Consider the following 24,228-nt stretch of genomic DNA (forward strand, 5'->3'; position numbering starts at 1 on the left):
TCATCTTGTGTTCTTTTGAGGTTTTAATGTCCTTGAAAAGTTTATTTTTGGGTGATCTGTCTGACAAGACCAGTCTTTTCAGTAGGCCGCTACTTATTTTACTAGGGAGGGAAAGCATGTTTTTCTTTTTGTTTGGGAAGAAGGCTAATGACAATAGCAGTCGATGCGTGTAACCCCCCCCCCAAAAAAAAAAAAAAACAATACTTACCAAACTACATATCTGTCGTCCATCCCCTTAGTACCACTGAAAAATAAAAATAAGATGTTATAAAGATAGTAAATGTGTAACGACTATCTATCATACAAACTCCATACACACAGAGTATTATAAATAATTATTATGATACTAATTCATTTTCATTTATTCTAAGTGATAGAGTTTTACAAAAATGACGTAATTTTTTTGCGATAAATCGCATTCTAAACACATCTAGAAGATTATTTATGAATTAACTGACACACGTAAAAGAGAAAAAGCAGAATTTACTAAATTATAAGATACTCAAAATAATTTTTTGCAGAAATGTGAATTTTAAGTTTATCATAACATTTTTAATACTAACTTATTAAAAAATAAATTTGACAACACATATGTAGTTTAGCTCCACCAAGTGAATCTTTGTCTGGTCATTTTTTAAAACATTATTTCTCGAATTTAAATTACCACATTTACTTTCCCTTTTAGCTAGAGTTTAAGTTACACTTTGCAGCTGAAGAGAACGTATACAAATTTTTTCAATTTTTTCACGTAGTGGTTTTTGGAGATCTTCACATTTCACCGACTCTTCGAACTAAAAGAAAGTAAATCTTTACTAATTAATTTATTATTATTAATAACAAAAAAAAATCTTTAGAAAATTCTAGAAGGATATAATATAAAAGTAAGTATGTTTCCCTTTTTTGCTTGATATTTCCAGACCGGTCGGAACGAATATGATGATGCAGGACCTGATAATGTTTTTGTGCTCAAAATCGGTAAATGAGCGGAAGATACGTACTTTATGGATCCCGTATTTCAAAATGTTACTAAAGGGTAGGAAAATTTGTATGCAAAATATAATGTCCCTTATGTAATTGAAATACTTTCTAATGGCATCTTATCATATTCCGCTAAAAACATTTTTTTCTATTTTGTCATTTTTAAACCATACGTGGTCGCATTCTTATGATAATTAAATGATTCCAAAACATTATTATGTCACTACGATACATAAAACATTATTATGTATCGCGTAATCTCATTCAGGAAATGACAATAATTTTAATGACAATGAGCTTCTTTTTTGTCAGTTTTTGTGAAATTTAGTACGATGACTTCTGATTATAATAATTACGTAAATGGCGTTAATAGCGTTTATTTTTGGTTAAATCGGAATAGAGGGTAGGAGAAGTGGACAAATATATTGGCCACTAAAATTTTATTAAATGGGCAGAACCATTTTTTTAAGAGTTCTTTACTTAATACTTTTACGTTCCAGTTAATATTTTTTGCCGAGTAGTAGTACGTCGAGGACGAATGCCTTAGTCAAAGATGGCCTAAGCTATATGTCACTAGCTATTTTACAACTATTATCAATACTTTTACTTTAACATTAATTAATGAATAGAACTTATTTACATTCCAAACGGTCATCGTACATAAAGAAAATGTTTAATGTAATCGAAAGCTATTTTAATTTTGATATTTCAAGTATAAAATTCAGCAAAGTTAATATCACTATTATCATAATTGTTAACATCTCGTTACATTTGAAAACGGTACAGGCGTAATTTTCAAATCTTTTACTTGAAAAGGTGGAAATGACGCAGGATGTTTGAACAAACGAAAATAACACACTACCGTAAAAATACTTAATTTGTTATCTTACCAGAAATAACCAACAACCAACGAAAATCTCAGCATTCTGAAACAAACAAGTAAATAGTATGTTATTTCATTAAAATACATAATTATATTGAATGAAGTAAACAAAATCATATCTCCGATAAGTGTTCTTACTACAGCGCACCTCTCGGAGTAACAGTAGCGCTTCCATCTTTCATACAGAAATTTCCCTAATCAAATTTTGATTAAGGTTGATACATTTAAAACAGTGAAAATAAATTTCATATTATACTCCTAAGCGCAAGCTTTAAAATCAGGTGAACGAAATTTTACCTTGTGATTATAATTGTAGGTTTTACAAATCGAATAACAACTCATGTACGATTAAAGGGGGATAGAAGGTAATAAAAATGGGATAGCGTATGTAAAAATTTTAACTCAACCGGTTCAGTGGTTTTTAATAAAAAGAGATCAAAATCCAGGTATGCGACAGAAAGCTCAAAAAACATACCAATTATAATACCGATAAACGTAGTATAAAATAATTTAAAATTTGATGCAATTTGTTTTGACATTTTTTTGGATAGTTTTGTTTATTTTTTATTTAGCTTCAAACATGGGTGCACATATTTTCCACGCCAATAATAGATGTTCCTAGCAATTAACATTATAATCCGAAATTATATATATATTTTTTTATAATCGTTAGAACTTTATTGCACTGGATAACAAAATTTTGTTTTTTGTTGACCGGATGAATTTGCAATATTTTTAACACTTTTTTTTTATTGATTACCATATTTTGTTGCACGAAAAAAGCATTGTGACAGTACTAAAATAACATTAGACGTGCAATTTCTACATGTCTAATATCTGCTTTTTAGGTACATTTCATAAGAAAGCTACTATTATTTCCATATTTTAACAGTACCGTGATTCTATTTCCGGAAAATTTCGATATATCTTCGTGTTTCACATACCCCAGACCCCAACACTACCGTAAGTTTAAAAGTTTATATATATATATTTCTCTTTCTTGTGGACACAATAACTGCAGTAAATTTGTGCCAATTACTTTCAAACTGATACATTAAATATAATGACCCAAAATCTCGGTCGAGTTTGTTAATGGGCAAGTTCGGACTATGGAGGTGGAAATGGGAGAGGCTTTTTTGATAAAACAAAATATCGCTATAACTTTCTTATTAAGTAAAATTTCGAATTCGTTCCTACTATTCTTTGGATTAGGGTCTAAAACTTTTGTAAGTAAAGTTTTTTGATATTACCAACAATTGGCTCAGGAGGTGGAAAAATGGGTTTTCGAAATTACAAAAAAATCATACCTTCATTAATACGCACACTATCGAATCGGTTTAAACATTCCCTCTAAACATTACCTAGAACGTTTTTATGAAACAATTTTTGATACGATTAATCCTTACGGCAAGGGATGACCAAAATATTACTGAAATTGTAAGAAGACGGGGTTTGTATGCTAAACATGTGAAAAGTTTTTTTACATGCAACCACTGTCGTATTGAGTAAATTTGAAGTTTTTCTTAAGGTTAAGGTGGAAATCTTTTGTATCCCCTACTTAGCACCGGTGAATTCTACCTCCGCCTTCCGGCGTGCCGAAAAAGATTTTTTTGGATTTTCTGGTATAATTTGCTGCTTGTACATCAGTCTTGATATCCCAGAATTCTTGATTTTCACAGTTAGTTGGTATTCCTGGTAGCGTGATTCCAAGATGTATATTTCCTGATGGAAGCATTCTCCAAGTTCGTCATTCACAGCTCTAAGATTGATGTGAAAAAATCCCGATGATGAAACAAAGATGTAGATCTTTAGTGACACATTACGTGAAAGCGCTTTATACTTTTTAAGAAGCTCAGTTGTAAGGTCTTTATAGTTAACTGCCTTATGATTTCGAAGGAAATTACTTACAACCTTTCTAAAAGGTTTAGGTTTCACTATTGCTGAACTCCCAACGTTTTTCTCTCCTGCAGTCAATGTTTCTCTTTATGGCCATTCTTTTTAAAGATAAAAATCTTCCTATCACTAACTGTACAAGATATATATGATATATAAGATATATATGATTCCTTCATGCGAGCTCCATGAGCTAATGGGTTTGATGGGATATTATTTCCGATATAAAAATTTACAGATTTCAAACTACTCCTTGAGGTGTCTATAAAAAGACGCCATTCATCATATGTCCCAAAGCTTCCAGTAGAGATTCCACATCAGTTACAGTAAACTAAATCTTCGCACTGAAAGAAGAAATTCATACTGCCTAACCGAAAAGCACTTATCTTAATATTGTATTGTAAAATATTTCATCATTTCAGTCGTTATACCAGAATTTCTGCTTTGTTCTGAAAGTGGAATACAATATACTATATTGGTGTAAACCATTGAAATTGCAAATCTCACGTCACCAGATCAATTCAACCGACCGGTAAGCAGCATTAGTCATGAACCGCAGCGAAGGACCTGTCCTGATCACCATCTTTACATCCAAAATATAGTTGATATGATTTTTTTATCAGTGGTTCTTCTGAGACTTTAATGTTCTTCATCACAAACGTAACAGAAACTTACTGATGATTGACGCAATTGCGTGGGATTTTTATTAAAAGGTTCCTGCAATACACTTAAAAACACGTATTACTAAACTTTAAACACATTATACACATATTGGTAGTATTGACTTTACTACTGACTTTACTGGAAAAAATAAAATTACAAATCTGTAGGAAAAGTAGCTGCACCGCTAAATGTTACACACATGGCAGCTCGTACTTTCTTAGTCAGCTTAATTAATTGTTTATTGTTCACAGTATTATATCCAGCCTTGAATAATGAAAACAAAATTCAAATAAATTCACTCAAGAAAACGTAAACACCAAGTACATGCTTGGGGTGGGGATGGATCAGTATACATCTGTGAGAGGAACGGAGGATCAGCCACACAAGTGCACGCGCGCGTACGCTCAACAGCGCGCTGAATTGAAAAATATTTAGTACGGTTAAAACAACCGGTCAATAATATCTTTAAATTTTTTGTCTTTTATAGATTTTCTGGCAGTAATTTTTCCCTTCAACTTTTCCCCAAACTGCCCTCACTTAACTTAAAAAAAAATTTGTAAAATTTTTCCCATTTCATATCGCTATTTTATTACACGTAAAAAACTACTTTTCCTACGGCTGTCTTAACACGTTTGAATTACGCGGCTGGAACCTGAATAATAATGAAAATCATTACGAAGATGTACAGCTGATCAAATTCTACTCTTTTCAACCCCAACCAATCAAGATCGGGTATTGTTTAATCTACCACCTCTTTCTTAATCCGATTTAGTAGTTAGCATGCAAAGGATAATTAGAAGGTAACTAAGGCTGTATATCGGACTGTTTATCCTTCTTTAATTATGTCGGATTCTGAAGAAGAAATGTTTTTAACACCGATCGATATTAAAGAAGAGGCAGAAATTATGACTGACAACCTATTGCCACAGAAATGTATCGTTTAATGTATTTTCTGAAAACTTAAAAAATAATATTCCGTAAACGTTGATTTAAATCAATCGCGGATTTAAATCAGCAATTCCAATATTTTCTCAGAGGTAGAAAAAATACGATGTGCAAATTTTTATAACGGACATTAATAAATAAATTTAGTAATAAATTTAGTTTTCTAATTAATTTTTTTATGATTAATTGACAATATGAAGCAGGAAATTTGTGCATTGGAATACGAACTAGAAACTAGGCAGCGTATGAAAAATGCTATACCTGACCGGTATTTAAACCCGGATTTTCGGGATGAAAAGCTGAAACACTACCGTTCAGCCACGAAGATCGGTAGAAGTATTAAAACGATAAAATCTTTTTCAAATATAGAGATAATAATTTTTGGACCGTTCAACAGACTTCAACGGCAGAGCAAAATGAGGTGTTAATTTTCACTAATATTTAGAGCTTACATTAAATGCTAGAAATTAAAGTTTAATTTTATTCTTCAAACTATATACATCAATTGACCAAAAATAAATGAATGCTGTAATATACTTACGAAACAAGCCCAGGATCACCAGGAGTTGTCTTATCTGTCCTAAAACAGAAATAATAATAACATATATTGAATATTTTTTTTAAAGAAAACAAAATAATAGATTGCATTGTATTATTACTTATAGGCAGCTCAACATAAAAAACAAGCTGTTAATTTTACGAACTATTACTCTACAAAACCTGTTCATATATCAACATATAAACCTGTTTTGATGGACCTCAGAAATATTTTACTTAAAAAACAAAGCGATTTTGGAACCGACGTTGTTAATCACGAAGCCTATATTATTTTAGCAAAGCAGCCACAGACAATTTCTGGTAGTTAAACCGGGTTTCCTCTGACAGTGTGATAAAAATAGGTCGGTTTCCTGGAAGTACACAATATTAAGTCTAATTCTATCAAAATTCATATGTTGAATGATCTTAATAAATGTTTTGTAATCTTTTCAGTGGTATACATTAAAATTTCCGATTCCAATTAAGAAAAGAGATAGGCACCCGTGCGACTAATCATTTAGAGGTAAATAACACTATATGTCATTTAATTTTGTTTTCCTGTACAGAAAGAAGTTTTAGGCGCTACTTGTTTTTTTACCTCTAAGTGACTTTGCTATAATGTTTTCTTTTTCTTTTTTCCGATTAGCCTCCGGAACCACCGTAAGGTATTACTTCAGAGGGTGAATGAGGATGATATGTATGAATGTGAATGAAGTGTCGTCTAGTACAGTCTCAGGTCAATTTAAGAAGGTTTTAATTAGGATTACTACCTTCTTATGTATTGACAGTACATATGAATGTCGATCCTTTGTGTTGAGTTCGTTGACCCGATCGGCGGCTGCTACAGAGGTGGATGTCTGGACTTCAGTCTTCGGTGCTGTTTGAGAAAATCTATATTGGCATGAGTACGTAGAGATGGGTTAGCATTATATTTTCCCAATTGTAATATGAGGTCTGCCGCAATCGTCTAGTTTACGGGGGGGCAATATTACACGACAATGGAGCCACTGGAGCGGGTTGTTCCAACTGTTCCAGTTATGGTTCGCATAGCCTGGTTCAGATGTGTGTCGACGAGCTTGTTGTAGCAGCTATTAATCCAAACAGGAGCACAATATTCTGCGGCTAAATGTACGAGTGCTAGTGCGCTGATTCTTAGAGTTTTGGTGGTAGCTCCCCAAGATGAATTGGCCAGCTTCTGAATCAGGCTGGCTCTAGTTTTAACTTTAACTGCTAATTTTTCAAGGTGTTTTTAAAGGTAAATGATCTGTAAAGCATGACACCGAGGTATTTCGGATGTGGGTTATGTTTCAGTCCGATTCCTTCATAGTTAACGGTAAGAGTTCATTGAGCTTCCTTGTTTTTAAGATGGAACATAGTGACTACAGTTTTATCTAGATTCGGCTGGAGTCCCCATTTTTTTAAGTATTTACTGATTGTTATTACGGATTGTTTGTCTTCTGTAAGTATAGCCTTATTTCGGGCTAAGTTTGAGCTTTGGGTACTGATGGCAATATCGTCTGCATACATGATTTTTTCAGGTGTAGTTTGTATATCGAAGATATAAATATTAAACAAAAGAGGTACCAATACTGTTCCTTATGGTAGGCCATTTTGTAGGCTGTCGAAAATGCTTGGCTTTCCGTTGAGCTGTACTTGGAAAAGTTTATCACTCAGTAAATTAAGGAACAGTTTGCAACGAACAAGCTGATACACCTTGTGTAGTAGTCCTTCTTTCCAGACTATATCATAGACTGAACTTAAATCAATAAACGCAGCAGATGTTTTAAGCTTTTGTTGAAATTCTTTCTCTATATAGGTTGTAAGCGAAAGCACCTGATCGCAGGAACTTCTTCACGCCATAAAACCAGCCTGCTCCATTGGTATACCATTACTGACAATGGGTGTCAGACGGACAAGTATTATTCTTTCTATGATCTTGAAACATACGCTTAAAGTGATATTGGTCTGTAGCTTTTGGGTTGAGCGATGTCCTTCCCAGGCTTAGGATGTCAATTGCTTTACTGTTGTTGAAGAGTTTGGTAACTTACCCCTTCGTTGTATACCATAATAAAGATTTAAAAGCCATCGTTACGTGTTTGGACCGATGTGTGTAATAAACTCAAAAAATATGTTGTCTAATCTAGCTGTTTTTCTACATTTTTTTAATTTATTGCTGCAGCATTGAATTCTTCCATTGTGATATGGTCCATAATGGGAAGAAGATGTTGATGACTATTGCGAATGTCATAAATTGCACACCTCACTTTTCTCTTGTGTTTCTTATCAATAATGATCATCGATTGGTTTATTAGTTTTATTTTATTGGTTAATTGGAATTTCTCCCGCCACCAGCCCATTTGGTCACCCTAGAGCATATAACCAAATGCCCGTGCCAAAAACGGCTACCGTGCCTCAAAAACAGTTTTGCGACCAATAATGTAATAGCTTCTAGTGAGCTTGCCTATCAGCATGAGCGAACTAAGGGAGGTGCCATACACCACCAGCTTACGTGTCCCAACCACTCACTTGTCATACAATAAAACTAAACCGGGGAGGCGAATCCCTTGTTATTATATTAAAATGACATTGCTGTCACGCCTCTGTTGCTGAATGCCAGCTAGTACTTGTCCACCATTTAAACTTTATGTTTTGCAACTTTATGTGACTGGTGGCCAGCCATTATCTCTGGATTAGCTTCCCACAGCAGCACGGTAGGAGTCATTATAATTTACCCTTAACTAATCTACCGATTTCGGTTGAACAACGCAACCTCATCGAGGAACTCGCATACGGTCCGACAATGCTGCTTTCGCCACACTGACTCGCCGTTTATGAGCGGACAATTTTTTCCTTGACCTCTAAAGTTCCAGAGTGGTCCGGCCTCTGGCCCTCCAATAGCATGTCAGTCAAACATCATATGCTCATTCGATTAGACCTCCCCGCAGCCGCACAGCTCATCAGCTGCCAGGTGGAACCGAAACAAATATTGGTTAAAATTTACATGGTTGTAGAGCACTCGGGCTCCCGTTGCCCTTAAAAACGAAGGAGAGACATATCATCCCCCTAGATCCTGCATAAATCTATACAAGGACCTTCCCTTAGTCGTGGTATGCCATTCTTGCTGCCATGCTTCCATCGCGAAGCTTTTAATCTGTAACTGTATCTTCATCTTTGATTTCACGCATTTGATTCAATACCGATGAAGAGGTGCAAAGAGTGACAGGAGAATATAGAAGGTCTTCAGCTGCCCGTGGCTCGCTGTGGGTAGTTGTCAGGCTTGTGGGCTTGTGCCGAACATTTCTGGATAGAAGGAATACAGTGAGCATTTTGTTCGTATACTGTTAGGTCAGGCAATCTCCGACCATGACCGATCTTTAGAGGTAGGTAAAAAGTCTACCCGGATGAGGGGGCCGGAACTTTTCCTTCGATCTCCTCAAACACTGGTTCAGACAATGATGGTTTGGAAATGGATCATGTAGGGGTGACCACCCGGAAGGGTGTGAACCCAATCGTTAAAGAGTTTTCACAAGCCGGGGACAAGACTAGCAGCTCTGACCCATTGGCCCATGATGTTTTGGTGGAACTAGATTGGTTGTTTTCCTATTAAGCAAACTCCAAGAGTACCAGTGCAGCTACCAAGAGGAGATTATTGCATCACCTAGAATTCTTTAGAGCAGCTTTCACAGCTCTCGTGGAGGGTTTTGAAAATCTTGCCTCAAAGCGTAAGGAAGTAACTGTATTTCAGAAACCGGCCCCCACTCCGATGCAGCCGCGTAGATACGCTGAGGTGGTTAGGGGCAGACGTGAAACCAGCGAGTTTTCTAAGAAACCTGAGGTTGCCGTTGTCAACAGAGCGGAAGGCTCAACTGTGTCCAGCAGTCAGCTGAAGAAAGACCTCCAGGTTGCCCTTCGGGATGACCGGAAGGATCTTAAAATCAGAAGCATCAAAGAGACCAACATGGATTAGTTGTAGTAGCGGATGATAAAGAGACCATTCAGGCAATCAGAGATTTCACTGCGGTTAAGCAGTTAAATGTAAAATTAGACCCGAAGAGAATGCGTAGGCTCCGCATTATAGTCTATGATATTGACCGCAGCCTTACCGATGAGAATGTCTTGTCCCTCATTAGGGAGTAGAACACTGATTTGGATGAAGCCGCCTTTCGGCGGGACTGCAGGCTGGTCTTTAAAACCGGTAGGCATAATACCCAGAAATATCACGGAAGTTTTGAAGTGGATTCTGGTCTCTTTCAGAAATTTACGTCCGGGCAGACTGTTTATCGATATTGGCTCCTGCCGAGTAAAAGAGTATGTCCAAAGACGTTTAAAATGCTGCAGATACGGTCACAGGGCTAAACTTGGTAAGTTTGCCTTGGTGTGTGCGCATTGTGGTGAGGACAGCTACAAGCGTGATGATTGTTTGCATAGGTCCGAGGCTCCAGCCTCTGCTAACTGTAAAAGACTGCATAAGAATCATGAGCACCCAGTTGTTAGTAAGGAGCGTGGATGGTACATAAGAGCCGTTGAGTTGTATTTTAATTCCTTAGATGGTTAGGTTCGGTCAACTTATTGCCCACGGTTGAGAGACAGCTGGGATGTTGTTTGCAACATGTCGCATTCAATTTTTGCTATTTTCTATTTCTTCGTTCTTGTTTCCGTTTTATTGCTTTATGTTCGTTTTCCTGTTTTTCTGTGTTATTCGTTTTCCGTGTTATATACATACTACTTTCGAAGACTTCTTAGGTTAGCTAAGCTATGCTTGCCTTAGCAACGTTGAGCTAAGGCATTTATTTTTTTGATATTGAACTGCTTTTAACGATATCGGTGTCTGTGGACAATATTACGGCCGTTCGGTCACGTTTCAACCCGTTTTGTAACGATTTAGAGGCTTGGAACTCGCTTTTCGACGATTTTGTCAGCCCAAAATTCGTGCCTAGCAACCGTATACTAACAACGGTTTTAGCAATTTCCCACCAAAGGACTGCATTTGTGTGGTTGTGGACGGTGTTTTCAGCTATTTCATTACTTTCATAATTATTCTTGACGTATTTTGGTACTTTTTGCTTGATTTTCTTTTGAAATGAGTGGAAGGCAGATTTGTTTACATCAGCTGTTCGATGTTTGTTTATGTTCGGGCTCAGAAACTTATTCGATTTCGTGAATTTTCTGATTTTTCTGGTTCACTTTGGATACAGTTTATTCTGTATTACTGGTTATTATTTTATTTTGACGTTTCTCTGTGGTTTTAGTGACCTTTTTCTTGGTAATAGCATTTTTTTTATGTTTTAAGAACTTATGTTTATTTGTTTTTAATTTTTTTTCTTTGAGATGTCTGGTTCTGGGCAAAGTTGTTCTGGCGGTGATCGTACTCGGCCTCAGACCGGAGGGGGGGAAATCTACTCGGGGTAGGAAGTCGAAGAATATACCTTCACGGGGCAGTAAATCTACATTCACTGGGCAAAGGGTTGATCAAGAGAGGATGACCTCCAAGGCGGGCCTACGGAGTAGCAGGCGCGGAGTGGAGATCACCGAGTCTGCGGTCGATAGTTTATCGAACGTGTGAAGACGGCAGTGGGGATGATTTTAGGACGGAATTTTCTTCCTTGTCGCAGGCGTCTCGGGTGGATCACGGATTGAGTAACGTTAGAGGACAACCGGTTGAAGAGTCTTCGATGAAACGACGGTTGAATGACTCTCACACAGGAAGGATGACTCGAAGAAGTTGCGAGCTGTTGCCAGAGATTACATTCCGCCTACAGAGAGTATCATGAAGAAGGTGGCTGATAAGAGAGCGTCGTGTCGGCTAAAATGCAGATGGTGAAAGGGCATGTTCTGAGGAGGAGGAGGAGGAGGAACAGACCCTCACTCGCCGAGTACACTTTCGATGTATCATGGAAATATTGCTTTGGTTCACTGATGAACTGCAGTCTGCGGTTCGTCGGAATCCTAATACGGATTCACAAATTAAGTGGTGATCAGCCGAATTGTTTGATTTCGCTATGGATGTCGAGAAATTTAAGGACGTTTAGGATGATGCTGCTCGGATACGGATGATGTGGTCACGCATGTGATAAAACGCATGGTGTCTACGCATACTCCGGTGGAGAAAGGTGACCTGCGTCATATTCTGGAGTGGTCTATGTCTGATGAGGAACTGGTTGGGGTAGTGACTAGACCCTGGCCGAATGGGGTTATGAAAAAACTTCTACGTTTGGGGAATCCTTCGAACGTGACGGCCCCCAATTGCCCTTTTATAGACTTATCGGAGCCTCATTCTCAGGACTATGTGTCGGCTCTTTGGGCTCCAGCCAGGGGGTGTGTTGGAGGATACCGCTCGAATCCTAGAGAGAGTCTCCGGTCTCTCTGATGATCGACAGTTTTGTTTGTTTTATGATTCTTCGAAGGATGCCGACGCCACGTTGAGGGTGGTTCTAGAGTCCTTGTAAAGGATATACGATGAAACCCTACATCCACTGTTTTTCCTGCCAGCAGGCCGAATTGGCTCATGCCTTAAACGAATCGTAATTTTTTTGTTTTTGGACGAATGGGATCCCCGGTTCGGGTTGTTTTTCCCAAGGTCTTTGGTGATAAGCATGGGAAAATTGTTCACTAGTGTACAACAGTACAGCGGAACTGTTGTGGCTAAGGCCAGAACAGTACCGCTGAGTCAGTCAAAGAGACAGTTGCGACAGAGGAAGTAGGTAATGTGCTGTTGATGAAACAGGGGCCTGCAGGGGATTTGCGTATTCGGGTTGAGGGCGTTGATAATGTGGTTGCGCTGAAGGCGATTTTTGAGGATAAAGCTAAGCACCTGCATGTCAACATGACGACAAGGGGCGGTCGCAGGTTGGTGGATCACCTACGGGAAATAGAATGTCCACGACTGAGGTGGAAATAACCGAGGCCAAACGCTGAGTGGTTGGCGAGTCGGCCGAGTTTCAAGTGTCTTCGGATCTTCCACCTTATGGGGCAACGCAGAACGCCACCGTTGTGACAACGCACAGTGTGGCGAAGAAACTGATTGAACACAGAGTTAAGGTTGGCTGGATGAATTGTCAGGCTTCCATGAGAGATACTGATGACAAATGTTATCGCTGTTGGGGCCGGGACCACATGTTCTCGACCTGTCGCGAGACTAATCCCTCAAAGTTGTGTTATAATTGCGAGCAACCGCGTTATAAGCGGGCCACTTTTTGGAACCCGTGGGTATGGGTTATTTATGGGAAGGCGGATCACCGGACGGATAAGTGTGCTGCTCGCGAGTGAGTTGCTGTCCACAGGTTTTGTGAAAGGTAACTATTGCTCAGTGTCTGGCTTTTTAGTTTCTCCTTTGTGGAGCGTTCCCGTTTATTTTAGTACCGTGAGTGGTGGGATAGCAATGGGGTGCGGGACAGCTCCTTGTGAAGTCGGCGTCTGTCCACGCTTAGATAGGTGGCCATCGATGATAAAAAAAGGGAACTGGTGCCCCGATGCTGATAAGATTGAGTCCCGGCAGGTGCGACCTGTGGATCGCGCTTGTTAGAGGCAGACGCTTGAACTACAGAGTTCAAATGGAGGTTGCCTCCATTTGAAGCAAGCAATACCAGACCGGCTCCCAGGGTGGGGTTGTTGGGCACGTCTTTGTCGGACCTGGTGGCTTTCCACTGGGGTTTAGAGGCAGGGCAACGAAATTAAGATCCTACTGGCGGGTCTGCCTGTCATGCAGGATTTTATAGCCGGTAGGCGGGTAGGCTCGTTAGAGTGCTGGACACTTCCCCGGGCTGTGTTTATGCTTTACGTGCATCCAGCCCGGGGAAGGAGGTGAAAAAAAATGCCCAGGATGATTATGTAGTTCAGGTTTAGTTAGTTGAGGTTGTAGAGATGGAGCCTCGATGTCTCTACAACAACCACCAACATCGGATTGGTGGTTTTGGAATCTGACAGCAATAAAACAGTCTGTGAATCGACTCTGAAGGGCTGCGCAACGAGAGGGTAATCCGGATCGGCGTGCGACCCTCCAAACGAAATTCCTGGCGTTCCTTCGTACAGGAACAAGGGAATAGGAATTGGGTCATTTTTTGCAGTGTCCTTAAAGATTAAGCGTAGGAAAGATGTCTTCTTGTCAGCTTTGTCGATCCGCGAGGGTGTGGTAATTGATAAGGACCGTGTCCGTAATATTGTGCTGAATGATTTCATCCCGGATGACATTATGGTGGGTGAGGTTTCATACCATCGACGTGAGAGATGGGAAGTCTCGACTTTCGAAACCGACCTAAAATTTTCTGAGATCACTGAGTCTGAGGTAAGTAAGGTGATTTGCAGTATGGCACGACACAAGGACCCCTGATATGAATGTATCACAGTGGACCTCCTCGTTCGAGCGCTTCCAGTATTTGTTGGTCCTCTAAGTAGAATGTATATTAGGTTGCTCTTCGCCGGCCACTTTCCTGCGTGTTGGAAGTGTGGAGACTTCCAACAGTTGGACAAATCCAACTGTTAGTTTATCTTACCGTCCACTAATGCTCATGCCTGCGATTGGTAAGGTTTTTGAGAAGGTCCTATATTTGCGAATTAATATTAGATTGGTCACTGATCATTTGCTAATTGACAACCAGTATGGTTTCCGAACGGGCAAGAGCAATGAGGATGCCATACTAAAGGTAAAAGATATATCTTCCTCTAGTTCATGCAAATATGTATTAGAGATTTTTCTTGACATATCCAGGGCATTTAATAATTTATGGTGGCCCTCTGCCATGTTTCAGATCCAGAAGCGTAAATGTACACGAAATGAATTAGAAGTGCTCTCAAGTTATTTCACCCATCGGACTGTTTCCCTGCGTGATGGCGACTCAGAGGTTCGTAAAACCTTAACTAAAGGATACCCTCAGGGCAGTGTTCTCAGTCCTCTTTTTGGATTATAGAATTTGATTCCATGTTGCTTTCGAGGTTACCATGTGGTTCTCGTGTCATCACTTATGCTGATGACGCACTGCTGCTAATTGAAGGGGATTCGCGTAACAAAGTAGAGTTCCGAGCTGCTCATGTGATCCTGGGTGGTTAGGGTTCCGGCCTAGGCATTGAATTGGTTGGAGGTAGGCGCATTGGCATCGTGCCACTGTTACATTGGTGATGTTTGTAATTCGATTTGGGGCTCCCGCTGGTTGGGCGGCCGCATTGCCGGAGTATGGTAGCCCTTGCAACCGGGGCGTGGCTTCGTTCCGCTGGTGGCGGTCCTGGTTGTGACTTGGTAATGTCGCGCGAGACGCCATGATGAGATCGGGTGGTGGTGTGGGGTTTGTCCCGTGGCATCACGACCAAGGCCCGGGTGATGACTGTGAGATGCAATCAGTTAAAGGGTTTAAAGATGACTTCCGGTAAAACCCCTCAGGGCTTGGAATGGAGGGTGTGGTGTGGCGACCGGTAACGTCACAAAGTGGGTCTCTTCTCGTACGGGGTTGGGATATACGTCGATACGTCCTTCTGGAACGCTAAAATTGTGTTTTTTTTCTCTTTTTTAATCAAACATCAAATCTGAAAAAATCCCGACATGCAAAATTTAAACGATTACTATATTTCCCCTTACATATCATACTGTACAGCTTTGTAACATATAAATACGCAGGTGGAAAGTATATATACTTATTTAATTTTGTTTATGTAATTTTGTTTATGAGAAATAGCTTTTCCACTGATGAAGCTTTGGACGGTATTAATTATTTAAAACATTTAATAAAAGCAATCTGTAATAGTAATATACCAGCGTGCTACGTCAATCAGTTTCTTAAAAAGAATTTACAATGAAATGAAAAAGAGCGGATACATCAGATCACTTGATATAGCCGGCCTCCCTATTCCGAGTGGTAGCGTCTCGGCCTTTCATCCGGAAATTCCGGTTTGAATCCCTATCAGGCATGGCATTTTCCCACACGCTACACAAATCATTCATTTCATCCTCTGAAACAATACCTAACGGTGGACCCGGATTTAAAAAAAAAATCACTTGATAAAATAATTAATAAAGTTTTAATATATTGCTTACCCGCGATTGTAACAAACCGTTAGTTGAGGAAAAGGATGTCTGAAAAAAATAAAACATGAAATTATATTAAAATGACTTTTCTCGCATTAAAAAATCAATCTTTATATCTGTAAAGGATGATCACACAGAGGGATATATTGAAAGTGAGATGGGTATTATAGGAATATCAGTCGAGTATAGAGGATAAAAAATCATCCATCATTTGTAAATAAACATAAATGAATGAATACCATAAGAATAAATAACATTATTTACTGCGTGTAATGTATGCGAGAAAATGATTTTTTTTTGTTTTCTTTTAAGAGGTGAAAAACAGATAAATGTTGTTAACGTCCTCAAAATAACCTTAAAAATAAAAGCTTATAAAACATAATAAAAATATATAAATAAACAAGGAGAACTTACAAGTAAATAAAAAAATAAATGAGAGCTAAAACAAAAAACAAAAATTTCACATAACTAAAAAATAAATAGAGTACGGTACTGGTATAAAGCCTCCAACTGTGCATAATATAAACACAAAACACGACAAAGAAGGTAAAATAATTAAAACAATTAGAGATTCTTTAAAGTTGCCACCAACAAAAACGCATCGCAAACATAAAACGTTTCAGAAACAAAATTATCAAAGTATATTACATAAAATAACTTTGTCGTTTGTTAACCCTCCGCGAATAAAAATAAATAATTTGAAATTAAGCCGCGATGCTGCGTAACGTACATGGTCGGCGACAATGTGTGCGATATTGAAGCGACATCACTTCTTTCGCATATCGGAGTTGATTCCATTAAGTACCAATGAATGGGTCTCGTATGTCCGTGCTTCATAATAGATAAATCACGACTTATTCCTGGCGATTTAATTCGACTGGAAAAACTCCAAGGCTACTGCCTTGGAGTTTTTCCAGTATCCCTAATACGGCGAAACTTGTTATCGATTACAGTAGTCCATCCATATTGCCACTTGATACGCGATGAAAAATGTTGTCATTCGAAATTGAGACACGATTTGTAGAAGTCGACCGAGTGCAGATATCTTTAGCCCCCTTATTCACAAGTTCATTAGGGATACCCCTACACGCCTAGGAATCCGGCAAAAGGTTACCCTTAAACTACGGTGGATGGTTAAGGAAACAGACAAACATATTTCTGAGACGATAGAATGTCTCGAATAAAGTATTCTATCACCTGCAGTGTTCTCATCGAATCTGAACAAACGAGAACGAGACGATATCTTGAACAGTAATATTACGGGTCTTCTTAATGTCATACAGCTACACAGCAAACTCACTAGTAACGTGGCGATCCAACGTATTCAGGCTGCTTCTTTAATTCCGGCATTTCGTGGTGAGGAGTATACTGCACGACCGTAATCGATGGCGACCGAAGAAAATGTCGATTAAAACGTAACATGAAAATCCAGTGAGCACCCCGACGAGAATTAGAGAAAATTCTTAGAATATGTAAAGTTCCATGCATTTAACTTTCAGCTCATTTAAGTGTTAAATGCACGTTAACCGTTCGTCGAATATCAAACCTAAGAACTTAACGGTTGAGTAAATTTCAATCGGCAAACTTCAAACCGTAACCAGCGTTTATGTTGTGCTCTAAGATGAGAAAAATAAGTCAGTTTTGTATTCCCCGGGGAGAAAGTAAAAGTAGAAAATTTTGGCCAAATTTCAAACTGAGATATTGTATTCGTAGTTTGTAATATCCTCTTGGCAGCGGTCGAGGAACTAGAAGGAACACAGATTGAAAAATCAACAGCCTGCTTTTAAAACAAGCTTCTTACCGTATTTCATTATTTCATTTATTGCTGCTGCAATTAAGGTAACGTTAATACATGTCCCTATGGAACCCCATTTTCTAAATTAAATTTATTAGAAAGTGTCATCCCTATGCGAACGCGAAGCGTCACAAGAATGTATTAAAGAAAACAATAGTTCATCAAATGTAAAGGAAATGTCAGCTCGCCCTTGATTTTCTAAAAAAAAAGATTTCCATTTCCATTTTTATCTTCTACTTCTGAATTCCAACAATACGACAAAGTCTGACAAAACTGTACCAATTTGGTCAGCTACTGTATCGGATATTACGTAAGGTTCTGTGACCAGAATGACACTGCGTATCGGCCCGAGAAGTTAGTGCAGGACGAGGGCCACAAAGTTCCCTCCGTACGGTTAAACTCGGAGTAATCCGAAAGGTATTACTGATATATCGGCTCCACGACTGGCCGTTAGCGACTAGAAAAACAAGATAAGTCGAGTGAACCTTGCGATATGCTACAACATATTCTACGGTCTATGATTAAATTTCCACAGCGCTCCGCCGACGTACTCGAAGCGCTCTATAGCAAACATCTTACGACTGTGAAACAAGAGGCTGCTTAGGTTTTCCCATATTATTTTGACAAATAGGTAGATCTGTTTTCGAGTAATAATGATGAAAAATTACAGTCGTTCCAACACATCACTGTGTACGTCATACTACCGATTAAATCTACGAATATATGCGTAAATCTGCGGCCTTGTAAACGTAGAAGTATCACTCGTAGAGATAATAATCGGCCTACGATCACTGCAATAGAAGTCACTGCAAACAGTCCCATCTAGGAAAGGAAGTAGAGCAGGTGAGCACAAAGAAACATTGATTTCGGACCGTGCTTCAGAAGAAGAAGACAAACAGCAGTGTGGTCGCCGATCAGCAAAAATCTCAAAGAATGAGACTCCCCTTTATAAAAAAATTATTATCTTACTTTTTGCAAAGTAGCAATAAGTAAGACAATAAATTACTATTTACGCGCACTACTTACGTGCTCGTAAATAGTAATTTATTGTCTTACGTATTGCATCCGTAATTTGATTGAGCCTACTGCGTGCAGTTTCACTGCACGAGCCTTATTTTTGTATTTCACTTTGTTTAGCTCGATTTTAAAGTTTCTTAGCAAAATATTAAAAATATTTCCTGGTGTCTTTCAACAATGTCTATCTGCAAATACCTATTCAAAAATTAAAATTGTTGTTAAGATAATATATTATTATATTTTCTGCTGAGATCTCTGTAGTTTCTTCGTTGAGTACCGCTTACTTTTCTAAGCTTCATTCTTTTACGCGTCAACAAGAAAATAAAATAAAAGATTTTAATTATGCGACGCATTTAATAAAACAAGAATATACCCCGATGAAAGAGGAAGAACCGACGAAACTAATTCACTAATGTGTTAAATGAAGAAGAATGACATTTTAGAAAATCTAGAAATCTCTAAATTACAAATTAACAATAAAACGATCGTCATCGAACACATCAATAATCAAGCGGAAGTCATTTTCAAGAACCTCAATTTATTGAAAGCAGGAAATAGAAAAATAAAATTTTTTAAATGTAACCTTTTATTTATTCTAACCGTTTTTTTAAAAATAAATTAAAAATGTAACCGTTAATAACAAATGGGCAAGAAGGCCAGATAAGGCACGACGCCAAATATAGCGATAGGATTTGACAAAACGGTGTATAAAGATTAACAGAAACATAAAGTATCAGCAAAATAAAATTGACAACGGAGTGGTTCCGAAACGCGTCAGCAAGAGATAAAAGAATGAAGCTAAGAATATTAAGTGGTACTATACATAGAAACAATAGAAAAATTATTTGGGTTTCCCTATCGAGCGCATTGGTTTTAGAAGATACACATTAAATATTTCGTCAAACATTACATTCGGGGCAGAATAAAGGTATAATAGTTCGGCGTACATTGCGATCGCGTTTGTAAGTAATGCACTATATTTATACAAATATTTAAATAATCATATCTATATATTTAAGGAGTTAACGATTAATATAATTTAACTGCTACCTACTCAGCAGTTAAATTCGTTTTAAAATGTGGAAGCTTATCTCGCTCGATAATACAGATAGCATTTGCGAAACGTTGTTTTAAGTCATGAATGTAAAGAGGAAAGGGAGGGAGGGACAAAAACTTTGGTTTTAATGAAACTCCACAGAATAATCCGAACATAGTACTTTGAACAGAAAACTTTTTTTTTATAAGAAAAAATGTTTAATAGTCAAACCCATTCAAATTAAATAGTTTATGTGTCCTCCTTTATTTCTGGTTATTGTATTAATTCTCTTTGGCATTTATTCCACTAAGGTAGAACATTGATTTTTGATTTCTTCATCTCGAAACTAATCCTGTATCACTGAACAAATACGGTCAGTTTTTGTGCTACAGTTAATTTTCTCAAGTCTTATTTTTGGTATGGCCCATAAACTGTCAATGAGTTTCAGATCGGGGGAATTCCCTAACCACGAGAACACTTGACTGTTTTGGTCTTTGAGGAATTCTTTTACATTCTTTGACGTGAGACATGGTGCAGGGCCCTGTTGGAAAATGAGTTCTGGGTTCTTCTGCGTAAGTGGAACTATTTTCCTTTGGCATATGTTATTGAATCGGTCCGACTTCATCATCCTGTACATACGCATAACTGCTACTGCCCTTCATGAGTAAAACATCCCCAAAACACGTTTTTGGCTGTATATTTGGGAGCTTGTTGCAGGTGTGCTGTCGTAGTAGTCTTCTCATCTTCTGACTTAATAATATAAGCTACTCTTCTGCATTGGACAAAGAAATAAATTTCATCTGAAAAGATAACTTTTTCCCACATATCAATAGTCCATGCTTTATGTTCCTTTGCCCATTGAAGTCTTTTTGTCTTCATAACCTGAATCAGTAAACGTTTCTTTTTAGATTTCCGAGCAATCCTTCCCGCTGCCTACAATTTTCTACAAACTGTAGTGTTAGAAACATTAGTCCCACTGCCAAGTTCTCAAGTCCCTATTACGGTCAACAGCTGACAATCGTGGATTAATTTTGCTTTTTCATATTAATAATCGATCCTATGTGGGCGTGCATTTAGTTTTCGCGGGTAATAGAACGTCTTGGAAGGTGTTCATCCAGAAAATATTTTAACTTCTACATTCAATCGATGAGAAGCTCTATGCTCCATCCGTACTTGGCTACTGGAATTCTCAGTTTCTTCTTCGAGTCAAGCCATTAATATGTCAAGATAAATTCCTCCAATTACTCTGTGATTATGAAAAAAGATCGGTTCGTACATCTTTTCTTGGGAAACATCACGTGAACCCCATATATGTTAAGCAGTTTCTCCGGAGCTTTCTGTACTGTTCCCTATATTTTTATGTGAAACGTACACTCTTCGCCAAAACATAATAAACATTCACATTCCTCGTCGACGTCTTGCAAAGAAATTTGTAATTCAACAAACCTTTCCGTAGAATTATGCGTACGGTCGGTTGCGGAATTTATAATTCTAAACTTGGTGATGTAATCGATTCGCTTGACCTACGTCGGTACACGAGGAGAACGCAAACAACTTATTCTTCGACACGGCCACAATTTTAATTTTTTACAGATGCCCTGTCTTTTCTGTTTTTTATTGTAGATGGATTACCTTGTCGGTAACCCTTTATAATATTGTAACAAGAACGATATAGCGGACCTGAGTAACGGATTCCTGCCAATTAAGAAGAAAGTAGTACAAATTATAATAATGGAAGGAATCCGGAAAAGGGCTAAAATAGATCCTTTTAGTAAAGGTAACAGGTCCGTTTAAATATCATCTTTTGTAATACTGTCCACTGACTCACAATGAAGAAGTGGTTGTACCGTGAGAAGAGCTACCGGACCAAGGTTTGGAATGTATGGGAACGAAAGGTCGATCGTTCTCACGCTTCGAGTTGGGTCCGGTCCGGCAGGTAAAGAGGCTGGGAGTATAAATACTCCGTGGAAGACCAGTTAAAGATCAGTTTTGCGAACCGGTCTAACGAGAAGTTACGAAGTCAGTTCAGCGATGAGAGGCTGGGATGTGAGTCTGTGAGACGAGAGTCTGCGGGACTTCGGTCAGCGAGAGCGTTCTGCGAGGAGGATAGTGAAGGTGCTGATTTCTAGTGTGAATTAGGTTCGATGCAACCAAGGTGACGCCACTAATAATTCCACGTACACGAAAACAAGAAATGGTTCGTCGAGTTATTGTAGGACTGTAAGTGAAAGAGATAATGAACTGGATTTCATTCGTTACACTTGAACCTTACACTTGTCTTATCTACTGTATTATTGGTATTAATACAAGACTAGTGACTAAAAGTGTTAAGGTTAGCGGTATGCTATATCTTTTGTCAATGGAATTGAATTCTGGTTTTCATTATCTATCTATCTACCTGTGAATAAATCCTGACGATCACTTTAAATTCCGTTTTGTGTGTTATTACTACTATTGATACTTAGGATTATTTCTTGATATTGACATATTACAATATTATTGTTTACTGTTGTCATTATTGTGAGGTTTATTTTATATTGTTTGTATTCATATTATTACTATTATTAATAGTACTGTTATTCTGATTATTATTGTGATTGTGATTATTATGATTAATATTTACTTACTATTTTTCATTAATTGTTTTATTATAGTCGCTTATTATTATTATTAATAATAATATTCCCACTGTCAGTATTACTGATTTGTCTAGTTTTATTTATGTTTTTAAAGCAATAAACTGTAATTATATAAACATTCTAAACTGTCAATCTCTCAATATCCGGATCGAGCTATAAACAGGCCACAATATTTTGATCCGAACCGACGTAAGATAATAACGAAGTTTGTATTCGCTAATTTAATAGCACAGGCAGCTTTCTTCAAAGGAGTAGGTGCCATCTTTCCGGACACAATAATCAATAGAGATACCAAAGACAGCGATCGTATCGACTTAAAAATACTCTCTGTAAAACTATTTTTCTTGCTGTTTTTACATATAAAAGTTGATTTTTTTTATAAACCGTTAAAATTGTCGATTTCATTTGAAACGATGTCTTTTATTTGTACAGTAGTACATGGAATTAAAAATATTAATTAAATATCATTTGAATAGAGAATTAATTACTTTAAATAAAATAAAATTTTGGATGAAAAGGTTAAATGTTTATAATATTAAAATAAGTATTACAGAAAAGTTACAGTTTGGTCTTGAATTAACGATTATTGAAACGTGTCACACCACATGTTTTTTCAGATGTTAGTTACTGTGAATTTCTGGTTCCCGTACCCGATGCAGGATAATGAAATACTTTTATGGCAAATGGTTTTGCCGTTTTACTTTTGTTATTGTAGTTGAATTTGTGAAATCTCTGATCGTGAAAACGTCTTTCCAGTACGGTTCTCTCTGCTCACATTTTTAATGTCTCCAGCCTTTATTTTTCCTTTGATTATTGTAAAAACTTTACATCCAAACAGAATACTTCACAGACGCTTCTTAATTCTAACTCCATCTTACCGCATAGTAACCATTTCACTCTGTTAAATATCTCTTTATCCATCTTTATTCTAGTTTTTTTTTCATTCCTACTTTTCATTCTTCTGTACCGAGATCGATGCCGCGTATCAATATGATACCCAGGTATTTGTACTGTTTTACTTGTTCATTTCTTCCTTCTCTTGTGCAAATATTCGTTATTTTATCGTCTTTTATCCATGCTATTTGTAATTTTCCTAACAGTCATTTTCATTCTATATTCTGAAATCATCTTCTGAATACTGTTTAATTAAATTATTTGAATAAAAATCCAACGTCGATCGCAAAGCAAATACTATTTATTCTTTTTCTGATCTTACTTTTTTCTGGGAAATTTTTTTATTATAAAAAATTTCCCAGAAATTTAACTCGGTTAACATACATATTAACCGAGTTCGGTGGTGGGTGGCACGCATCCTTGCAGAACTTTTCTTACAAACTCAAACCGCTCGGTTTGAAAATCCTTTAAATATAAAAGATTCTCAAATATGTAGCCGTTTTATGATTCAGATGCAATTCTTTGGTAAATTTTCATCTCTCCAATCTACTCTTTCAATCTTTAATTCTTTTTCTTTATTTTATCCCGGACTCGGTCAAATATCTAGTATTTTTCCATATCTATAAATCGTACGTTTACCTCTTTTCCTGGATCCGTACCGCTCGTCTGTTCTTAACGTCTCAGAAACTATATTTATATAAACTGATTTGTACAATTAATATAAAACTTAAATTTAACTTTATAATTTTGATTACTCGGCGCTTGTAATTTCAGGGAAATACAGTTTTTTAATGTTGATATGAGGCACAAACAATATTTTATGAACTTTAACACAAAGATTGAGTATAAATTGACTAAATTAGTCGTACATGAGACATAATTCAAACGAAACCTGTGGAATAAAACGAGGAGAGAAATTTAATTTTAATACTGTAT

At 37.5% G+C, this 24,228-nt stretch overlaps 1 protein-coding gene across 3 annotated transcripts in view; it reads right to left on the reverse strand.

Annotated features, from left to right (window-relative positions):
* Positions 1-24,228, reverse strand: part of LOC142322956 (uncharacterized) — a 204,600-nt gene that overhangs the window by 101,650 nt on the left and 78,722 nt on the right. For all 3 annotated transcript variants that reach the window (XM_075362068.1, XM_075362061.1, XM_075362052.1), the window contains 4 exons: positions 15,921-15,959; positions 5,904-5,942; positions 1,869-1,904; positions 209-244 (listed from right to left, as the gene is read on the reverse strand). In XM_075362068.1, the coding sequence (XP_075218183.1) occupies positions 209-244; positions 1,869-1,904; positions 5,904-5,942; positions 15,921-15,959 (150 nt within the window). The remainder of the gene's footprint in view (positions 1-208; positions 245-1,868; positions 1,905-5,903; positions 5,943-15,920; positions 15,960-24,228) is intronic.

Source organism: Lycorma delicatula, chromosome 1 (genome assembly GCF_047948215.1).
Source record: "Lycorma delicatula isolate Av1 chromosome 1, ASM4794821v1, whole genome shotgun sequence".
Taxonomy (NCBI): domain Eukaryota; kingdom Metazoa; phylum Arthropoda; class Insecta; order Hemiptera; family Fulgoridae; genus Lycorma; species Lycorma delicatula.